Source organism: Serinus canaria, chromosome 21 (genome assembly GCF_022539315.1).
Source record: "Serinus canaria isolate serCan28SL12 chromosome 21, serCan2020, whole genome shotgun sequence".
In the NCBI taxonomy this organism is placed as follows: domain Eukaryota; kingdom Metazoa; phylum Chordata; class Aves; order Passeriformes; family Fringillidae; genus Serinus; species Serinus canaria.
The window spans coordinates 2,336,844-2,356,772 of record NC_066334.1 but is presented as its reverse complement, the minus strand read 5'-3'; the positions used below and the strand labels follow the sequence as shown (position 1 = coordinate 2,356,772).

Below are 19,929 nucleotides of genomic sequence, written 5' to 3'. Positions count from 1 at the left end.
AGTGTCGGAGTGAAGCCACTGACTTGGCTCAGGGAGATGCATCCAAGTGAAAATGTTTTTTTCTGCAGACCCAAAAAATGAGGATTGAGGCATTGGAGCAAGGAATAGCTCCGTGATATCACATGCTCCTGTTACAGCTTTAAAAAGCACTTGAAAGTTGCATTTTTAGTTAAAATACTTTGCCAGGAAAGTTAGGGAAAAGTCCCTGCCTGCTTTGTCACGGATAGCCCTGGGAGAACGGCTGCTTTCCATGTTTTCTGTGTCAGTGCTCATCTGCATAGCAACAGGAGACATTCCCTGCTGAAAAATGTGCTCTCAGAAGTACCAGGGAGTGCTGGGAATAGCTGCAGGAACAGCTGCAAGTGCCCTCAATTCAGCTTGAAAATTTGTCTGGATATGAAGTTCAGCTCTGGCACACTAAGGTGTGGATTCCACTCCAGCTATTTAGGACAGAACTGACCTGAACCCCTTCCTTGAGCTGCTTGTTTGCTTGCTGGTGCACTCAGCAAACCAGTTGCTCTGCCTGGAAGGTCTGCTATGAAAAGAAACTGGTTTGGGTGCACAGATTGAATTCCTGAATTGGAGAACTTGACATTTGTCTGCTCCTCCTTCACACAAAACAACCCTGTGACGTTTTTAGGGGGGTTGGAATTTTCCTCTGGCCTAACCCTGCCCTTGGATCTGCTTAGGCAGTGAGTGACTCCTGCAGGGTGATTTAGGGTGGCTGAGCAGAGGGTTGTAGTTTCCAGGCTAAAAAGTGGCTTTACATTAACTGGGTCCATGTGAACTCATAAAAGGGGTGATTTAATTATTTTCTTTGGTATAAACCAGCTCAGTCAAGCGAGGAGCAAGAGACCTGAGAACTTGGAATGGGGCTTGATTCAGTCTAAAGTTTGCCTTAAAGTGAGAGCAGCTTACTATGGCCGTGCTGTAAATCATTAGTGTGTCTTTAACTCAGAAAAATTTGGGCAGCGGCTGAGAAGAGACTTAAATAGTTAAAATAACTTTGGTGCTTCTCATTCTCCAGCTGTTGAGTAGCTCAATTGACTTTTCAGTGCTGACATGTTCTCAAGACCTTTCCCTCTGCCTCTCCACACTCAGGAGGAAAAATTAGAAGGGGACAATCGTTACTTTTGTGAGACTTGTCAGAGCAAGCAAAACGCCACGAGGAAGATCCGGCTGCTCAGCCTGCCCTGCACCCTCAACCTGCAGCTCATGCGCTTTGTGTTTGACAGGTGAGTGGGAACACCCTGGAAGCTCTTGGGGAAGTCACTACCCTCCTCTTCCTGCTTTAATTTGAGGTGTCTGAGCCTCTCAAGGGGTGCTCAGGGGAGTTCAAGGGAGGTGTTTTGGGGTGGGAGCTGTTGTTGCTGTGCCCTGAGCCACAGCTTTGCCTCTGCACAGACAAACTGGCCACAAGAAGAAGCTGAACACTTATATTGGCTTCTCAGAGCTGCTGGACATGGAGCCTTTCATGGAGCAAAAAAGTGAGTTTGGGGCAGTTTTTTGTTATCTTTGCCCATTGCCTCTTGGCAGATCTCCTCTAATTCTGTTTAGGAGGAAATTCCTCCCTGTGAGGGTGATGATGCACATGATGCTCAGAGCAGCTTTGGCTGTCCCTTGGATCCCTGGCAGTGTGCAAGGCCAGGTTGGACAGGGCTTGGAGCAGCCTGGGATAGTGGAAAATGTCCCTGCCTGTGGCAGAGAGGTGGAACAAGATGAGCTTTAAAATCCCTTCCAACCCAAGCCATTATGGGATTCTGTGATTCCTCTGAATCCCTTTTTAGATTGAAAATTCTGTCCAGAATTCTGTTGTTTGAAGCCCATATTTCAAGCAATACCCTTGTTATTGAGCCACAACCCTCACAACACTGTGAGTTCAAGTGCAGGCTTTGCTTCCTGGTGAAAACACGAGGTTCTGGGACAGGAAGGATGAGTGCTGTTGGCTGCAGAGCTGTGTGTAAGTGCTGCTTGCCTTGCAGACGGGGTGTACGTGTACGAGCTGAGTGCTGTGCTCATACACCGTGGAGTAAGTGCCTACTCCGGGCACTACATCGCCCACGTGAAGGACCCGCAGACAGGCGAGTGGTACAAGTTCAACGATGAGGACATCGAGAAGATGGAGGGGAAGAAACTGCAGCTGGGCATTGAGGAAGATCTAGGTAAAACCTTTCAGTTGTGAGTGCCCTTTTAAACTAACTCTTTCTACCACAAGCACGGGCGTCCCCAGATGCAGCCTGCTGCTCCTCGCCAGAACGGGCTGTCACGGCTCGGAGGATCGTGGGAAACAGCAATCCTGGTGATTGCAGCCACATTTGCTTCGTTTCAGCCCCGTGTGAGTGTTTACACCTCGTGATCAGCTGCTCTAGTATTTCTTTGGCTGCCACATGGCAGATAAGACGCTGATAACACGGGCAGCGGGTTCCTATCAGGGAGCAACAGGCGGGTGCCATTTCCTTGGAACAGATAAGGAGAATGCTTTCAGTTTCCTTAACACATTATGATTCTATTTCCACTGAGGTGTTTTACTTGGAGGCAGTAAAAAAGGTTTTGATCCAAATAACAACTTGGAAGCTAAAACTGCCTCTCTACTCTGAGCTTTTTTCCTTGGTGCTTTTCTGTTTTACTGGCTCGTTGCATGCTGCCCATATCACCGTGTTCCTGGACTGGATTTCTGGAGATTTCTTGGAAAGCTTGGGCTGATGATGTGAATTTCTTACTCTGCAGTCAATAAATAAGAACAGCTCGTTTGGAGTTGAAATGGTTTTGTAGTGGCTCAGTGTTCTCTAGTGCAGGTGCTCACAGCAGGGAAAGCCAGGGAAATTATGAAGAAATTCACTTGCAGTGCAAGCAATCCATTCCCAGGAATTGTTAGCCACCAGGATGCTTTGCTGTGATTAGAATTTATGGAATGTCGTTTTTCTTTAAGGCATCTTTAGAGAAAAAAAGCCTTCAGATTTAAGTGCTTCCTTGGTTTGGTGCAGTGGAGCATCAGCCTTCTCCCATTTCCTTGTTCTCACCTGCACGGTGCTTCTTGAGGTGCTGGAATGTGTCCAGAGATGGGCAGTGGAGCTGAGGAAGGGTCTGGAGCACCAGGAAAAGAGTCTGGAGAACTTCTGAGGAGCAGCTGAGGGAGCTGGAAAGGGGCTCAGCCTGGAGAAAAGGAGGCTCAGGGGGGCCCTTCTGGCTCTTCACAGCTCCTGACAGGAGGGGACAGCCGGGGAGGGGGAGTCAGGCTCTGCTCCCATGGAACAGGGACAGGAGGAGAGGGAATGGCCTCAGGCTGTGCCAGAGGAGATTTAGGTTGGACATTGGGAAAAATCCTTCATGGAAGATGTAGTCAGGCATTGGAGGAGGCTGTGGAGGGCAGTGGTAGAGTCACCATTCCCAGAGGTGTTCAAAAAGTGTGTGAACATGGCACCTGGGGACATGGGTTAGCAGCAGGCCTGGCACTGCTGGGTTAATGGTTGGCTTTGATCATCTTGGAGGGCTTTTCCAGCCTTTGTGAGTCCATGATCCTGCCTGTGCCACCACTCTGTCCCATTCCCCTTGGAATGGGGACATTCCTTCCTCCGCTCACTGCCGGCCCAGGCTGGAGCTGGCCGGACATCTAGTGGTGCACAAGGAAACTGAGCCCTGAACGGCGCCCAGGGCACCTCAGCCTTTGTTTTTACCCTCCCCACTCACCCAGTGCAACAAATGAGATGCAAGTAAACTGCTTTGACCTCAATTTTATAAAGTTTCATGCTTAACTGCAAGTAAATGTTTTTATTTCTCGTATTTCAATTCAAGGCTGTTTATAGAATAGAAGTAAAGTGTGTTTAGGAGCCTCTTTAAGCTGGGAGCTCAATATTTGTATCAAGTTTTTATGTAATTTGCCTGTTCCAGGCAAAACTGAGGCCTTTCTTTGTTACAAATGCATGTAACAGCAGGAGAAGGTCAGTAACATAAACTGAAGGTCTGTGGGGGGGAGAGTCTTGGCCATGCAGATGGGTACAATTCCGAAAATTCTTGGATAAAATGCAAATAAATAGAGTCTGGGAAGTCCCCTGGGTGGTGTGGAGGGAAAGGCACATGATTTTTTTCAGAATTTGGGGGAAAAGAAACTTAATAATTCAATGGCCCACTTAGAGTTCAATTTATGGAACGTTGTTCCTTTAATTATTTTGTTTCTTTTAAATGGTTTGATTTTTGAAGCTGCAGCTGTAGATAAGTGTTTTCCTTGCCTGAGAATCCATCTGGAAACAGCAGCTCTTGCAACACAACTTTACATCCCCCAGCAGCTGCTCAAAAACAACCCTTTCCATGGCTCTTGGCTTCCTAAAAGCTTTGCTGTGTTTTTTCATATCCACCATCACCTGTAAATACGATTTTCTTCCCTGAGGATTTGACTCTTTTCTTTGGAGTCAGGACAGCAGAACAAGAGGCAAAAGGGAGAAAGGTTGTTTTTCCAAGAGTGGCTTTTGGCTCAGAGAAGTTCCACTGGGGAGAGAAGAAAGGCTCTTGAGAAGGGAGGTTCAGAACAGGCTCCTAAATTTAGTCCCTTTGATTTACCCAGAAAGCCCCAAATCTCTCCAGCCTTTCTTTGGGATACAATTTTGAGCCGTGCCAAGCCCAGTGCTTGGCACAGAGGCCTGGCACAGGGAAGCTGGCTGGGTGGCAAACTCATCCCGTTAATGGAGGACCAGGGAAGGAGCTGGTGTGTTGCTGAGCTTGTGCCTTTTGTTCCCACAGCAGAGCCATCGAAATCCCAGACCCGTAAGCCCAAGTGCGGGAAGGGCACGCACTGCTCCCGCAACGCCTACATGCTGGTGTACAGGCTGCAGGCCCGCGAGAAATCCCTCACTGTGCAGGTGCCAGGTGAGTCCGGGGTGCTGCTCAGCCATCCCTCACTGTCCAGGTGCCAGGTTAGTCCTGGGATCCTGCTCAGCCATCCCCCACAGTGCAGGTGCCAGGTGAGTACCCAGGGATCCTGCTCTTCCATCCCTGGCACTGTCTAGGTGCCAGGTGAGTCCTGGGGTGCTGCTCATCCATCCATCACTGTCCAGGTGAGTCCTGGCGTGCTGCTTGTTCATCCCTCACTGTCCACGTGCCAGGTGAGTCCTGGGGTCCTGCTTTTCCACCCTTCACTATCCAGGTGCCAGGTGAGTCCTGGGGTCCTGCTCATCCATCCCTCACGTGCCAGGTGAGTCCCTGAGGATCCTGTTCAGCCATCCTTTGCTGTCCAGGTTAGTCCTGGGATCCTGCTCAGCCATCCCCCACAGTGCAGGTGCCAGGTGAGTGCCCAGGGATCCTGCTCTTCCATCCCTGGCACTGTCTAGGTGCCAGGTGAGTCCTGGGGTGCTGCTCATCCATCCCTCACTGTCCAGGTGAGTCCTGCTTGTTCATCCCTCACTGTCCACGTGCCAGGTGAGTCCTGGGGTCCTGCTAGTCCATCCCTCACAGTCCAGGTGCCAGGTGAGTCCCTGCAACACTCCAGGTGGGCCAGGAGGCAGAATTTTGCTTGAAGACCCATTTAGGGCTAGGAAGTTCCTGGAGCCCCTCTGCTGTGGTTCCAGGCTGGGAGAGCTGGAGAAGGCTCCAGGGAGATGTTAGAGCCCCTTCTGGTGCCTAAAGGAGCTCCAGGAGAGCTGGAGAGGGAACTGGGGCAAGAGATGGAGTGCCAGGACAAGAGGGAATGGCTTCCCACTGCCAGAGGGCAGGGTCAGATGGGATATTGGGAAGGAATTCATGGCTGTGAGGGTGGTGAGGCCCTGGCACAGGGTGCCCAGAGAAGCTGTGGCTGCCCCTGGATCCCTGGCAGTGTCCAAGGCCAGGCTGGATGGGGCTTGAAGCAGCTGGGGATAGTGGGAGGTGTCCCTGGGTGAAAAAAATGATCTTCAAGGTCCCTCCCAACCCATTCCAGGATTCCATGATTTTTGACTGTTTGCCATGAGCCCTAAAGGTGCTGTCTGGCATCTTGGTGTCTTGAGCAGTGAAGCCCCTGAGTTTTCCCAGCACTTAATTACCATTAAACTGCCAATCCCTCCCATGTGCCCACTCAGACATTGTTTTGTTACCCAGCTGGTCAAGCTGGGAAGGGGTCAGGAGGAGATCATCCCTCTGGGATTCAGCACTGCCATCCTGCTTGGATCCCAAAGGTGCAGGAGAGCAGTGTGGTTAAATGTCATCAGCAACGCACGAGGAGGTGAATAATCCTGATAGATGTCAGGTTCCCTCTGTGACTGCTTCAGCTTTGCCACATCAGGAATAAATGGCATGAAAATAAAGAGGCTCTGAGCCCCCAGTGGGAATTTGGGCCAAGTGCCTTCGTGTTGTGCTTTAGAATTATGGGGGTGCCAGAACTCCCTGTGGGTTTTGCCTGTGGGTTTCATGTTTCCTGTTAGGCTGCTCCTTGATTAGAAATACTAATTAGGCCCCTGGTGCTGAGGTGTGTTCCCCCTTCCCTCATTTTCTGTGGAGTGGGGACAGCAGAGGTGGCAAGTCCCTTTGGGTCTCTGCAGAGGGGGTAAATCATACACCTTATTCCCCTCTAATAACACCCCAAACCTTTCCCAAGGCCCCCTTGTTTAAAGCACACCCTCCAAGACATAAAACTTCAGGAATTAGCACTAATTCCTGCCTGGGTCTGTATTTTCAGCCTGTTTCCTGAGCTTTCTTGCTCTCCCTTTCCTCCTACCCCTCTGCCCAAAACAATAACTCAACAAAAACCTCCCCACCCAGCTCCAAATTCCTGCATAGCCCCGCGGTTGCCTTTGTTTCCCGTGGAATCCTGCCAGGGAACAGGGAGTGAAGGGCAGCAGTCGAGCTCTGTGGTTGTGGGGAGGTTTCATGGAACTGTAAATTTGAGGCATTTTGCTTTGATGCTGTTAAAAAACGGCTTTTCCGGGACAGTGGAGAGATGTAACTTGGCTCTGATCTCAAGGAGGTCAGGCTGGTTATTTTGTAATATTGGATATTCTCCCAAGGTGGATTTTTTTGGTCAAGAATTAACCTTTTTGCAGCTATTTTAGCTCTTCAGAATAATTCTAAATAGGAAAAGGCCTCAGATAAGCAGAGTTTCCCCCACTGCTCCCTTGCACCAGCCCTCCGAGGGAAGTGGTTTATCTTCTTTTTTCCCTGCTGAGGTTTAGTTTGTTTGGGGTTTTTCCATCAGTGGCAGCAAAAATCCCCATTTCCTTCACCTTTCTGTTGATCTGCCCTGGCTAATCTCCCATCTCCTGAGGGCTCTTTGCCCTTGGGTTTGCAGCATGCTGGATCACAGGTTGTGGCAGGCTTTGGGTGTATGCAGAGGGTGAAAAGCTTTTGTTTCCCTCTGGGAATGATGAGGAAGGACAAAGGAGCTGCGCTTAACATATACAACCAACCCCAAGTAAATTATTTTCTTGGGTGCAAAACTTTGCATTTAATAATTTGTAACCGTCAGTATCAGAGAGGGCAACGTCCACGTGCTTGGCTTGGGGAAAGACCTCGCCCAGCAAGGCAGAGGGAGGGAATTTTTAGGTTTGTTGTCCCCAGATAACCCATGGTAATTAACATAGCTGGCATTTTCCCTTCAATTCCTGTTTTTTTTTTTCTTTCCCAGCTTTTCTGCAGGAGCTGGTAGAGCGGGATAACTGCAAGTTTGAGGAGTGGTGCAACGAAATGGCCGAGATGCGCAAACAGAGCGTGGCCAGAGGCAAGATCAAGCACGAAGAGGTGAAGGAGCTCTACCAAAGGTTACCCGCCGAAGCTGGTCTGTAAGACATTGTGGAGTATTGCTTTAGTAGAGCTGTTAAGCTTAGGAATGATTTGTGACTAACTCCCAACTCCTGTGGCCTTGCTGGAAGGCATTCCCGCAGCTCTGTGCAAGGGGAGAGCTTCATGCATGCTTACATTTGTTTTCCCTTGCTTCTTTTCCTGCCTTAACCTATTTTTCTCCTTTCTTTGCTCATTCTCATGGCCTCTGGCATCGCTAATTCCCTCCTGCTCCTTCCCCATCCGTCAGCCTCATGCTTTGTGACTCTTTTCTTCTGCCTGGTGAGCAGCTCAGCTCGTTAGGATCATCGAGGCGGAATAACTGCCTGCTCCCAAATTGCCAGCTCACAGCAGGTTTGGGAGCTGGTGAGCCCGATTCATCAGCAGGTAACAGGCCAAGAGAATGCCTGACCTCCAGCAGAAAATTACTGGATCCATCCCTGCCAGTGCTTCACTGCTCCATGTCTCAGTTTTATAGGGAGACTGGGGTTAAGCTTTTTCTCCTCCTTGTGTCTTGTTACCTCAGCACACTGAGTTTTATTTCCCACCTTGTTTTTCTCACCCATCTCCCACAAAACTTGCTCTTTCCATCCAGCCCAAGGAATTTGTCTTCACTATGTGCATCTCCTAAAAACTGCAGAATAATTACAATTGAAGACTTAAAAGTGGGTGTAATTGTGTGGCCTGTAAGAGAATTCACTGTTCATCTTTTGTTATTGGATGCTCAGAGTCCACCATGAGATTGGAGTAGCCCAACAGCAACTCCTGTTCCTATAAACATTTGCCTCTCCAGTTTGGGAATGCAAGTGCTTAACTCTGGAGCAGGAAGGTGTCACAACTCCTTGTGAGCCTGAGCAGCACTCAGATGTCACTGTAAGATCAGAGTTGTGCTGGAGGGCTGAACCTGCCCTGAGTCACCCATGAAAAGGAGCAGCAGCACAGTTCCAGTGTGGTTTTCCTCAGCAGGAACAAAAGAGTTTGCTCTCGGCAGTTCTGATGTAACAGAGGAATAAATCTCAAAAAATATGACTTTTACAAGTGCAGGTGAAGCTCTTCTGCCCCAATTTAGAGATGACAGGACCTGAAACTTTGCCCTGAGGCACCCTCTGCCTGCTGCTGGCACATCATGGGCACAGCACTTCCAGCACAGCTGGAGGCAGCGTCATTCCAGCACTGCTCCAGGTCCTATCTCTGTGGAGCTTGGGGCTCTCTCTGCAGCTGTGCAGACACGTTTTCTGCCAGCTTTGTGGAGCCTGCCCCAGAAAACCCTCCTTTCTGGGGGAGGCAGTTTCATCCCAAACTAGCAAACCGGTTCTGACAGCGATGCAATTCTCTGGAGGTCACGGCTGCGGCGGGCATTGCGTAAGATGAAAACACCGTGGATTGAGGCTGTGAGGAAAAGAGGCTTCACAGAGCTCCAGTGCAAGCTGGAGACACAGTGTTTTCCTGTCTTCTGTATTTTCCTCTTGCTTCTCTGTTGCTCCCTCCTAGGAAATGTAAAGGATTTTTGCTCAGTTATAAATGTCACCAACGGGTGTGTTTCCCCACGGTTTCAGAGCTGCCCTGGTGGGCAGCACAGAATGGGTTTGAATTCTTCCCAATTTCTTCCTAAATTCCCAGTCATCCACTGAAGAGTTGTGTAGTGAAACTGTGCCTCAGTATTGAGATACAGGGGTTTCACCCCAACCTGCTCATACAAGCACTGACCTGGTTTTGAACCTCGGCTTTGTATTTCTTTTTCAGCAAACAAGGGCAAACCTGCTGCACTGCTTCAGCAAAAAAACTGAGCAAGTTTCCATTTGCACTGTAAATTTTAGAATTTTCTCACCTGAAATTGTAAGAGACCCTGAAAATTTGTGTGCTGAAAGGACAGGGGGAGCACTGATTTCATCTCTGCTGTTGTTGCCTTTAATTTTCAAATTACCCCAGTGAACTGTCTCTGTTGTAGAAAAAGTCTGTAATGTATGATCATGATTTAAATATTATATCAGTCCCTTGATGGATGATAGGAAAACCTTCCCCTTTCCTCGACTGCTCTCCAGTAATCCCCAAAAGGTTTGAAAGCACTCCCATTCCTCCTTGGAGCTGTTGCATATTGATTGCTGAATCCAAAATGATTTGCACATCTTAATCTCACGAAGCTCCTGTCTTCCAAATCTGTGACACTGAGATCAGAATGGGGTGGGAGTAGCTGCATCAGACCTTTGAAAACTTGTACCTCAGAGATTTAATCCACAGTGATTGCCTGTTAAATTTTAAGAGTAATAATAAAATACCACCTGGTGTTGGAGCTGACATGTATGGTCTTGTTTCTCTTTGTGTTTTCTCCCCTTCCAGGTTCCCCTTACGACTTCATCTCTCTGGAATGGCTTCAGAAGTGGCTGGATGAGTCCACTCCTCCCAAACCTATTGATAACACAGCCTGCCTGTGCTCCCATGGCAAACTCCATCCTGATAAAATATCCCTGATGAAGAGGATATCAGAATACGTGGCCGATTTCTTCTACCGGCGCTACGGAGGAGGGCCCCGGCTCAACGGTAACATCCTCCCCCAGTCACCTGCTGCCATGTGCTTTGGAGCCTTGTTCTGGTCCCAGCCCTGTTTTGAGCCATCCTTCATCATCCTAACTTGATTTCAGTGCATGGCTTTAGTGCTGCCTTATTTCCAGGGGATTTTTTAAATACCACTTAATTCTGTTACCATTTCCCAAACCCATTTAGGGTGATCACAGGGTCCGCTTTGGGCCTGGGCTCTGCTCAGGGAAAGGCTGTTCCTGGAGGAATTGCTGTGGAGGAATGGGGCACTTGGCTTAGGAAACATAATACTTGGAAGGTTTGAAGGCGATTCTAGAAAATAAAACTTGCACATGCAACACTCCAAACTCTTGACAATTATTTTCTGAGCACTCACAGCTCCTGTGTGGGCTGGGGTTTATGGAGTATTAGGCCAAAAATATCCCTTCCTGTCTGTCACGTCATCCAAGGAAGCACTTACCTGTTAGCCTGCTCCTGCATCTACCACACATTCTGCTTTTCAGGGTCAGCCCAGCCCCTCCAGGCTTTGGACATCCCCTCATCAAGCCCCAGGTTTCATTCCTTTTAGGAAGTTGCTCAGTAACTCCCACTGAGACCAAATTAGCTCAGCTCCTACTGGGAGCTTGTAGGGAAGAAACTGCTTGTGACGCAGGCAGCCTTTGTGGGGAAAAACAGGGCAAGGTTTATTAGTCAAGTGGAAGATTGCCTGAAGGGTTGTGGATTGAGTATGGCTGGCAGGGAGGGAGGGATGGATAAAAGGATGGATGGACACGCTGCTTCCCTTCTCCTCTCTCTCCAGGATGCAGATCTAAGCACACACCCAGCTAAAGGATTTCCACTCCCTTGGTGCAGGGCAGCCTTGCAGGAGGGTGGATTTTCTGGGTTGAACTGTCAAAGTGCCACAATTCAGGTGTTTGTTTTCCTGGCATTTCCTCCTCCTCCCGTGGCTGGGTGCTGGGCTGCCCTGGCTCCCTGTGACTGCAGGCAGTGGATACCAGGGGCTGTGAGAGCAGATCTGTGAAGCAGTGGAACAGATCACAGCTCATTTGAAGTATTTTATGCTTCTTTAAGCTTCAAACATGGCGTGATGTGGCTGTAACCCCCAGGATTTCCTCATTTACACATGAAATCGCCCATCCTGAGGCAGGATGGTTGGTACACACCTGTCTGAGGGCCTTCAAACCAACAGGAAACGACCTGTGCAATAAATCATGCAATTAATAATGTAAAAACCTGTTTTTCTTTCCCCTCCCACCCAGTCAAAGCACTTTGCAAGGATTGTGTGGTGGAAAGGTGTCGGATCCTGAGGCTGAAGAACCAGCTGAACGAGGACTACAAAACCGTCACCAACCTGCTGAAGATGACAGTCAAGGGGTATGAAGTCCCAAATGCTGTCAAAGATGCTTTTTAGAAGTGCTTAAACAGCTTTTTCCTAAAGATTTCCCCATAGCTGTGGTTTTGGGCTACCAATGCTGTTGTCTCCCTGCAGGAACGACGGGTTTTGGGTTGGAAAAGCCTCCTTGAGGAGCTGGCGTCAGCTGGCTCTGGAGCAATTAAATGAGCAAGATGAAGATGCAGAGCACAGTAATGGAAAAATGAATGGAAATGCACAAAACAAAGGTATTTACTCCTGATTTCCTCCCTATTTCTGCTGCTGTACAGAGCCACCAGCTCTGCCTTATCCCTCCTAACATAAAACACGTCAGAGGTTTCTGTAGTTGTTTTGTTCCCCTTGTATGAGTAGGGAAGGAAGAATAATAAATTGAATAAGAAAAAAGGCCTTCATTTAAGGAACTTTTTCTTTGCTAATCTTGAAACTGCGGGGTGATCTTCATGCTGGAGAGGGAGATGAGGTGATAAGTGGTTTTACAAAGCTGTGTGAAATTGCCACCCCAGACACATGATCTTTTTATCCACTTTCCTCTGAATGAGAGAGCACAGGGAAGGAAGAAATGTGAAAATTACCTTGGGAAAGGGATGATGATGATGTTTATTGTGAAGGTTGAGGGATAAAACAGCACAGCTGATGCAGCAGCACCGGGAAAACACAGCCTGGGAACAAAAATCATGAATTGCACTCCATTCTGTGCCCATATCATGAGAATAGATGGAGATTTTATTTGCCTATTGCTCTTTAAATGTTTGAAAATTATATTTTCTTGAGCTTCTGTGAGCTGGGCAAGAAGCTTTTGGAATGGAAGTGGGAATGATGGCTCGGGGCATTGATCTTTGGCTGGAGGGCACCTCAGCCCCCCTGATAAGGAGCACTCATGGAGAAAAGGATATTTCAGAGTTACCACTCATCGTTCCTCGGGGTGACTTTGATTCACAACAGGTTGCAACTCCCAGTAGTGCATTTGAATTACTCACAAGCCAAGTTGCTCGTTAGGCAGCTCGTTAGAGGCTCTTGCTGACACGTCATTGTCTTGATGATGCTCCATTCAGTGGCCAACGCTTGACTTTAACTAATTTAGAGGTAGATGTAGGGCTTGTCAGCCCCCTGGCAGGCTCCCCCTCAGTTTGTCAGGCAGCATCTGGTTTAGATCAGGAATTTTGCCAGGAATTCTGCTCCTTTTGCTCTTACCTAGGCTTGTGTTTAGGTTAAACTCGGAGATGTCTGGGAGCAGGGAACCCCTGCGGTGTTCCAGCCCTAACAAATGCATCCTTTGTAATCTCACAAAGGCCTGGCTTGTGCTCCATGCACTTCAAAGCCCTCCTACGTGACCTGGGGGCTGTAATCCCGCCTGCCCACAGGCCAAGACATCGGAGAATAACAAATTTCCTTCCAAATTTTCCCTTGGCTGAGGGGGTTTGCTGTACTTTGAAAGGCGACCGTGCTCCTTTCTCTGTAAAAATTTTTTCCTTGGGAGAGGAACTCTGTGCAATCCTCTTGTATTTTAATTTTTTTTTTTAATTAGATGAATCAAATGAAGAGAAGAGGGAGGAGGAAGAGGAGTTAAATTTTAATGAAGACATCGTTTGCCCACATGGTGAGTCTCTCCGGGGGATGGAGCTGAATATCTCTGTTGTTGCCCACTGCTGCCCACATTAACCTTGTAGTCTTTGCTCCAGCTGTGGCCAGCTTGAGGAGTCACTGCCCAAGTGTGCTCAATTCTCATTTTCCTGGTGTTTCTTGCCTCAAAAGTTTTCCTTGCAGGCAGACTCTGTAAAGACTCAGCCAGCAGAGCTGTCAGATGCTGAGCTTCCATCCTTGCATGGGCAGCACCAAAGCTCTGCAGCCATTTGGAACCTGTAGAAGAGGAAGAGGTGATGTAAATCAGTGCAGGTGGGAGCTGAGAATATCTGTTCAACATCCTGGTTTACATTAAAACAGAAGCACTCAGCCAGCCCCTGGGCCAGGACCACTCCTGGATATCGATTTCCCAACCTGCTGTGCTTTGGTGTCTGTTTACGTAAGGGTTTGACCTCCCATCAGTTGTTTTGAAAGTGATGCCTCATTAGCTGCATCCTTGGCTACCCTGTTATTTTAATCTCACTCTATAAAGCTTGTGTTCCCAGCCATAAAACCCAGTTTTACTTAAGCTCCTGCTTGTAAGCATCAGTTTGTGGGGAGGTTCCATCTTACCTCAAAGTGAAGGAAGAATGGCATAAATTAGCCACACAATCTCCTGTCATCAGAGGTAGTCAAGAACCTGGAGTAAGGCTTGAGAAATCTCATTTTCAAGCAGAGTGTTTAAGCACTTTGTCACGATTTGAGCTGTTACTCAGTGCCTTGAACACTGCATTTCCCTTTGCCTCGAGGCTGCTGCTGCTCAATAAAAGCAAGGAGCGTGGGGATGGAACATTTAGGGAGCCAGACACGATAAAAAAATAGGCCAATAGGCCTTTGGAAAATGTATGGTGTTAAATTGCTGGTTGATCTGTGACTTGGGGTCATAGCAGAATAAATAATACTAAATAAGGGGGCTGCTGGCAGGGCAGGTTTTGTTGTCTTGAGTTAACCTCTGATTACTCATGGAAAACAAGCTTTCCACCTTGAAAAACTCCCTCTGCAGTGGATCAGCAAATCTGTAGTCTTTTCCTACGGCCTTAATTTTGTGGTGGAGGAGGTTCCTGCCTCCATGGTAGGCTTTGGAAAAGGCTGTGCTGGATCTGGGAGGGCTGGCTGGCCTCCAGGAATGCCACCCGGGCGTTCCCTTCTCAGCTCCCTTTGCATCCCTGCTGCACTTCCTCGCTCTCCAGTAGCTGCCTGCCTGATCCCAGGGAATTTTTTCCAGATACCAAGTTAAGCCCTCTTTGATGTCCGTGCCCAAAACATGTCCCTGGATGGTGGGAGTGGGAAGCAGGGTCAGCAGTGGTTGAGTTCATCTTCCAGATGGCAAAGCACTTGTGCCCTGCAGACCCAGAGCTGATTTTTCCACCTTTTTCACTCACAGTATTAATCTGTTTTCATTAATCATGTGGTGTCAAGGCACTTATTTGTACAAGCTCCTTTCTTTCCCCATCCTTGCTGGCTCTGGGCAGCATCCTGGGCCAGCCTCTGGAGCCATTTGGCCTTGTTGGATGAAGCTCAAGTGGCCAAGAGCTGCACCGAGGCCTGACCTTTGTTTATTAGAGGAAAAGCAGGAGGGGAGCATTGCTATTTTTTCCTCTTCAGGGCTGGCCAAATTCCAGGCACGGCTGGAGGGAGTCGTGGGCCTGAGGAGCTGCTTGTCATGTTAAAGAGCTGCCTGAGGGTGGGGAGGAAGGAGTTCCTCTCCCTCCTCTCTCTCTGCAGCTCTCCAGGCTATAGAAAAGCAGATAATAAGGGATTGTGCCCTTTGGACACCACAGTTGCTGTTTTCCTTCCCTCTTGGATATTCCCAAATCCGGTTCTCATCCCGGTGTCGCAACGGCTGCTCCCCGTGTTCCTCCCTGCACAGGGACTTCCCAGCTGCTGTCTCCAAGGGAGATGGGCTTGTGTTTTCCCCTTGGCCATCAGCAGCCCTGTGAGTGGGCAGCTGGTCAGATCCCAGAGCCTTCTCCCGTTTTTCCAAGCCTTGTTTATCCGGCCAGCACGTGTCGTCCTTGTGCACGTGGCGTCCCAGTGCCTGAGTGTGCCTCCTGCTTCCACCCCTGAGACAGCAGGCACAAATGGCTCCTGGAAATCCTTGCTGGGGTCTTGGAGCTGCCTGAGCATCAGGATAGATAATCCTGATATCAGGATAAATAATCCTGATGGATAAGTAAGTGTTCTGGGGGGATAGCTGGAAAATCTTGCTTGGTATCTTCACATCCATTTATTCCCCAGAGCAGATTTAGGGTGAAAAATCTGCCCTTTCCACATTTTCAGGTGCTTGGATAGGGCACATGAAACTGTGTTGAGATTCTACAGTGGGAGTTTGGGGTTTTCAACGATGTGGAAGGCACCTGGTTTCATGGAACACAGGGTTATCATCCTGGGGCTCAGCAATGGTGTCACCATGAGGATGTAGCTGTGGATAGCCAGGATGAGAAAACAGTGGCCCTGTGCCCTCTGGCTTTTCCCCACATCCCTGCTTGTGTTTGATCAGCTGCTTAGGCCATGGTCTTGGAAATCTAAAGAGCATTTTTAAAAATTAAAGTACTATTATTATTATTATTATGGTTATTATTCTCTGTCTAAAAAAAGCAAGGAAGGAGTTGAAGGTGACTTTACTGGGTTTTGCTGACGTGGTGTGGATTTCTTCCCCACGTTTGTTCCTTGTAATCTCTTCAATCAAGGGCTGCAAAACATCCCTGAGCATGTTGTGATCAAAGCCTTTCCTTGATTCTCTCCCTGCAGGTGACCTGTGCATCTCTGAAAACGAGCGGAGGGTGGTTTCCAAGGAAGCCTGGGAGAAACTCAAGCAATATTTTCCAAAAGCCCCCGAATTCCCAAATAACAGAGAGTGCTGTTCCCAGTGCAAGGTATTTGCCAAATACTCCCCTTTTGTTGACTGTAAATACTGGTTGTATTTCTGGTTTTCCTTTTTAACACAACCCTGTGCCATGGAGGGGAATAAAGTCACCTTTAGCAGCAGCTGGGAGCAGGAGCTGGGATGTAATTAACTGTTTCCTGCAGATTTTGGAGCGTGAAGGGGAGGAAAATGAAGCTCTGCATAAGATGATGGCCAGTGAGCAGAAGACTTCTCTCCAGAACCTGTTCCATGATAAATGCAGGCCTTGCCTGGGCAGCTGGCCTCAGGTAGGGAAGGAGGGGGATCAGGGGATGCAACCAAGCTTGGGAGAGGTTTTTGTTTGCTTTAATCCCTCTCCTGCCCAGAGAAGCTGTGGCTGCCTCATCCCTGGACGTGCCCAGGGCCAAGTTGGATGGGCTTGGAGCACCTGGGATAGGGGAGGGTGTCCCTGGCCATGGCAGGGGGTGGAAGGAGATCCCAAACCATTCCATAACCGTTCACTCGTGCGTGCCAGCAGAGCTCTGACGGGTGTCGTGCTGAGGTGTGACTTCCCTGGATTAGCTGTGCTGGCACAAAGTGCTGAAGAGCCAGGGGAATGGCTGGTGTGCCAAGGGAGCTGTGGCTGGCCCACAGTCAGGGAGATGACAGTGACAATGTTGCTGTCATGGTTGTACCTTCCCTGGAAGGAGGAAACAGCACAGCCACTTCCCACAGCTCTCCATCAGCCTTCCCATGCAGGAGGATGCTGGAACACACCTGAACTTTGCCCCACCACCACCTTTTGCTGCTGCTTGGGCAAAATTCAGTGTGCTCCAGCATCATCCTGTGTCCCAAAAGCTCAGGGAGCTTCCCAAAATGCTGAAGCCCTCCAAAGAGCAGTGGTGGCTGTGAAAATCCTCTCCTAGCAGCTTCTCCAGGAATTTTTGGGGGTTTGAGGTGCCCAGAATGAGCCGTTGGCTCCAGTCCTTGGCTCCTGGGAGTCTCGTGGTGCTGATTAATGGCTGACTCTACAATCCTGCCAAGGTTCATTGGCAGGTGTCTTCCTCCATCCCTCGCTGCTCCAGCTGGGAATAAAAACTGAGGCAACACAAATCCATGGCTCAGAACCAAGGAGACCCAGAATGGTTTAAAAGGAGTTTTCCTTTCATGCTGAGCTGGAGAGCTCCAGGTCCTGCCAGTGTAGGTGGTTAAGGTTGTATTTAGTTGGATTTGCTTTTGGAGCTGGAGAAAGTTGAAGCTCATCACTGTGGGTCAGACATAGAAGGGTGTCCACCAGCAGGGTTAGATCCTTCTTTCTCTTTGTATCTTCCTTTCCCTTTTAATTTCCCATGGGAGCCTCACAGAAGAGAGCTGAGCTGAGGATCTTCCCCTCAAGCCTTTGGAGTTCTCCTGATCCAAAGAGATTGAGGTTCGGGGAAGGAAACGAGCAGAAATCAAGAGACAAAGGGAAATTAAAAACTGTATATACATATGTTTGGGTGTGCTCAGTTTTCCTACAGAAAGATGAAGCAAGCCCTTAAATCTGTCTTTGGGAAAGGGGTGAGGATGAAGGAGAGCATGGAAGTAATTTTGTCACACAGCTCTTGGGGGCTGGATGGTTTCTTGTCAAGGATCAAACAATTTAAAGGAAGATTGGGACAAAAAAACCACAGATTATCCCAAAAACGCTGTCTCATTTGGTGCACAGCTGTGATTTGGTATCCCTGCTGCTGCCAAACTTGTGGATTTTGATGTTGGAAGCAATTGAGGGATGTTGGGGTGGTCTCACCCCATGCCTGTGGGGTTGAGGGGTTCACCGGCTTCGAACGCTGAGTGCCCAGCAAGAGGAACAACGCTGGGGAGTCCTGGCTGCTCCAGGGAAATGCCCTTTCCCACTGGGAATTAAAAGTAATTGGATCAAATGCTCAAGTAACTTTGTAATAAACACAAGATTAGCAATGGCAGTGCTTAGTACCTGATCCCAAATTATTTTACTTGGCTTTCTCAGCCCACTTGGATGGAGTTGTCATGGTAAAGCAGAGCCGAGGTCTCAAAGGGAGCGAGCACTGCCGAAAAATCCAACAGTCATTGTTGGGTTCATTAAAAAGATCCTTTTCCCTCCTCTTTTCCCCCAGGAGACGGATGAGCTGTATATTGTTTCGCAGTTCTTTGTAGAAGAATGGAGGAAATTTGTCAGGTAACTTGGCTGGAGGGTTTTGGTGCTTTTTATCTCTTATTTTGGGGGCTGTGGATGTTTTGCTTCTGACTGGCAGCACGGTGAGCTCATGGAAACAATGAAGCTGGTTTTTGCAGGACTTGTATCAATTGTAATACAGTGTAAGACACTGAATTTCCTTGTTTGCTGTGTGTTAACCAGATGGTCAGATAAGCTGGTAACCTGATTAGTTTTTTCATCTGTCTGGAGCTGTATCCCAAAGGTCACCGCTCGGGCTGGAGATGGAAATCTCTGCTGGTCAGAGTCATTCTGCACCGCAGAGGAATGCAGATCTGATTTCCTCATCACTCATAGTTACTATTCCTTGTTGGAATGCCTTGTGTAAATGCTCACCTGTGATTTCTTCCTGTCTTCCTGAAGAATTGTGGGGATTTTGTTGGGATAACCTGATCCAGCTTTCCAAACTTCTTCCCTTTTGCAGGAGGCCGACGCGCTGCAGCCCCGTGTCCTCCGTAGCAAACAGTGTCCTGCTCTGTCCCCATGGGGGGCTCATGTTCACCTTTGCTTCCATGACCAAAGAAGACTCCAAACAGTGAGTTCCTTCCCTTCACACGCTTTCCTTTTGCCAGGAGCTTCGGGAGAACGTTCCCAAAGGAATGTTCCTGCTGCTGAGCCACAGCAAGATGAGGAGTAATCCTTTCCCTCAAAATTAACACCAAGGCTTTCTCAGAGCCACCTCAGCCTTCCTGCAAGGCAAGACTTGTCCAAGGATGCTGGGTCAGGAAAATAGAGCTTCCTTCAGCTTGGTTTGTTCCTGACAATAACCACTCTAGATTTGGCCAGGATGCAGAAACATTCTGCTTCCTTACAATTTGCTTTCCGTGAGCCTTCCCCCCTGGAGTGCTGGCTGCAGGGCTGGACTTCATGCTCCATAGCCTTGCTTCTGCAGTGATGCAGCACTAAAAGTAGGAAATCTTCCACTCCTTTCCTCCTCCATCCCTCCCTGCGGCACGACAGGAGCACAGCAGTGTCACTAATCACAGGCTGCTGTTATCTGGGTGCACAGGCCCTCCCGTATCACCACGTTTTGGACGGATTTTGCAGTTTTTCTTTCATTGACAGACCAACAAGCCCAAAGAGGGAGGGATTTTTTGTGAGTTTAGGGCTTGGCTTTTCCAATGTCATAAAGCACTTGCCTGTTCCTTTGCACAGTATAGCTCTGATATGGCCCAGCGAGTGGGAGAGGATCCAAAAGCTCTTTGTCGTGGATCACGTCATCAAAATCACCCGGACCCAGGCGGCCGAGGGCGCCCGCTACGCCTCCGAGCCCCGTGAGTGACCCCTGTTCCTGGGAGGGCCTCCCAGGGCCAGAAACTTCAGTCCCAGGGGGTCACTGGGAAACACAGAGCTTGGCAGGGTCCCCCCTGCAATGCCGTGTCCAGTTCTGGAGTCTTAAGCACAGGAAGGATGTGGAGGCACTGGAGCGAGGCTGGGAGAGCTGGGGGTGTTCAGTCTGGAGAAGAGAGGGCTCCAGGGAGAGCTCAGAGCCCCTTCCAGGGCATAAAGGGGCTCCAGGAGAGCTGCAGAAGGATGTGGGATGAGGGCCTGGAGGGAGAGGACACA

General features: G+C 49.0%; 1 protein-coding gene across 4 annotated transcripts in view; it reads left to right on the top strand.

Moving 5' to 3' along the window:
* The window catches only part of USP48 (ubiquitin specific peptidase 48), a 31,071-nt gene that overhangs the window by 5,086 nt on the left and 6,056 nt on the right, over positions 1-19,929 (top strand). For 2 of the 4 annotated variants that reach the window (XR_003945177.2, XR_001991577.3), the window contains exons 7-20: positions 1,102-1,235; positions 1,405-1,487; positions 1,983-2,162; positions 4,735-4,860; positions 7,586-7,735; positions 10,075-10,275; positions 11,532-11,646; positions 11,762-11,892; positions 13,191-13,262; positions 16,037-16,161; positions 16,316-16,438; positions 18,266-18,327; positions 18,788-18,898; positions 19,524-19,637. Coding sequence is in view for 2 of the 4 variants with exons in the window: in XM_018920480.3 (XP_018776025.1) it covers positions 1,102-1,235; positions 1,405-1,487; positions 1,983-2,162; positions 4,735-4,860; positions 7,586-7,735; positions 10,075-10,275; positions 11,532-11,646; positions 11,762-11,892; positions 13,191-13,262; positions 16,037-16,161; positions 16,316-16,438; positions 18,266-18,327; positions 18,788-18,898; positions 19,519-19,637 (1,732 nt within the window). In the remaining 2 variants the exon portion in view is untranslated. Of the gene's footprint in view, positions 1-1,101; positions 1,236-1,404; positions 1,488-1,982; positions 2,163-4,734; positions 4,861-7,585; positions 7,736-10,074; positions 10,276-11,531; positions 11,647-11,761; positions 11,893-13,190; positions 13,263-16,036; positions 16,162-16,315; positions 16,439-18,265; positions 18,328-18,787; positions 18,899-19,518; positions 19,638-19,929 lie in introns of all 4 variants that reach the window. The other 2 variants (XM_018920480.3, XM_009095644.4) reach the window with 1 other exon arrangement.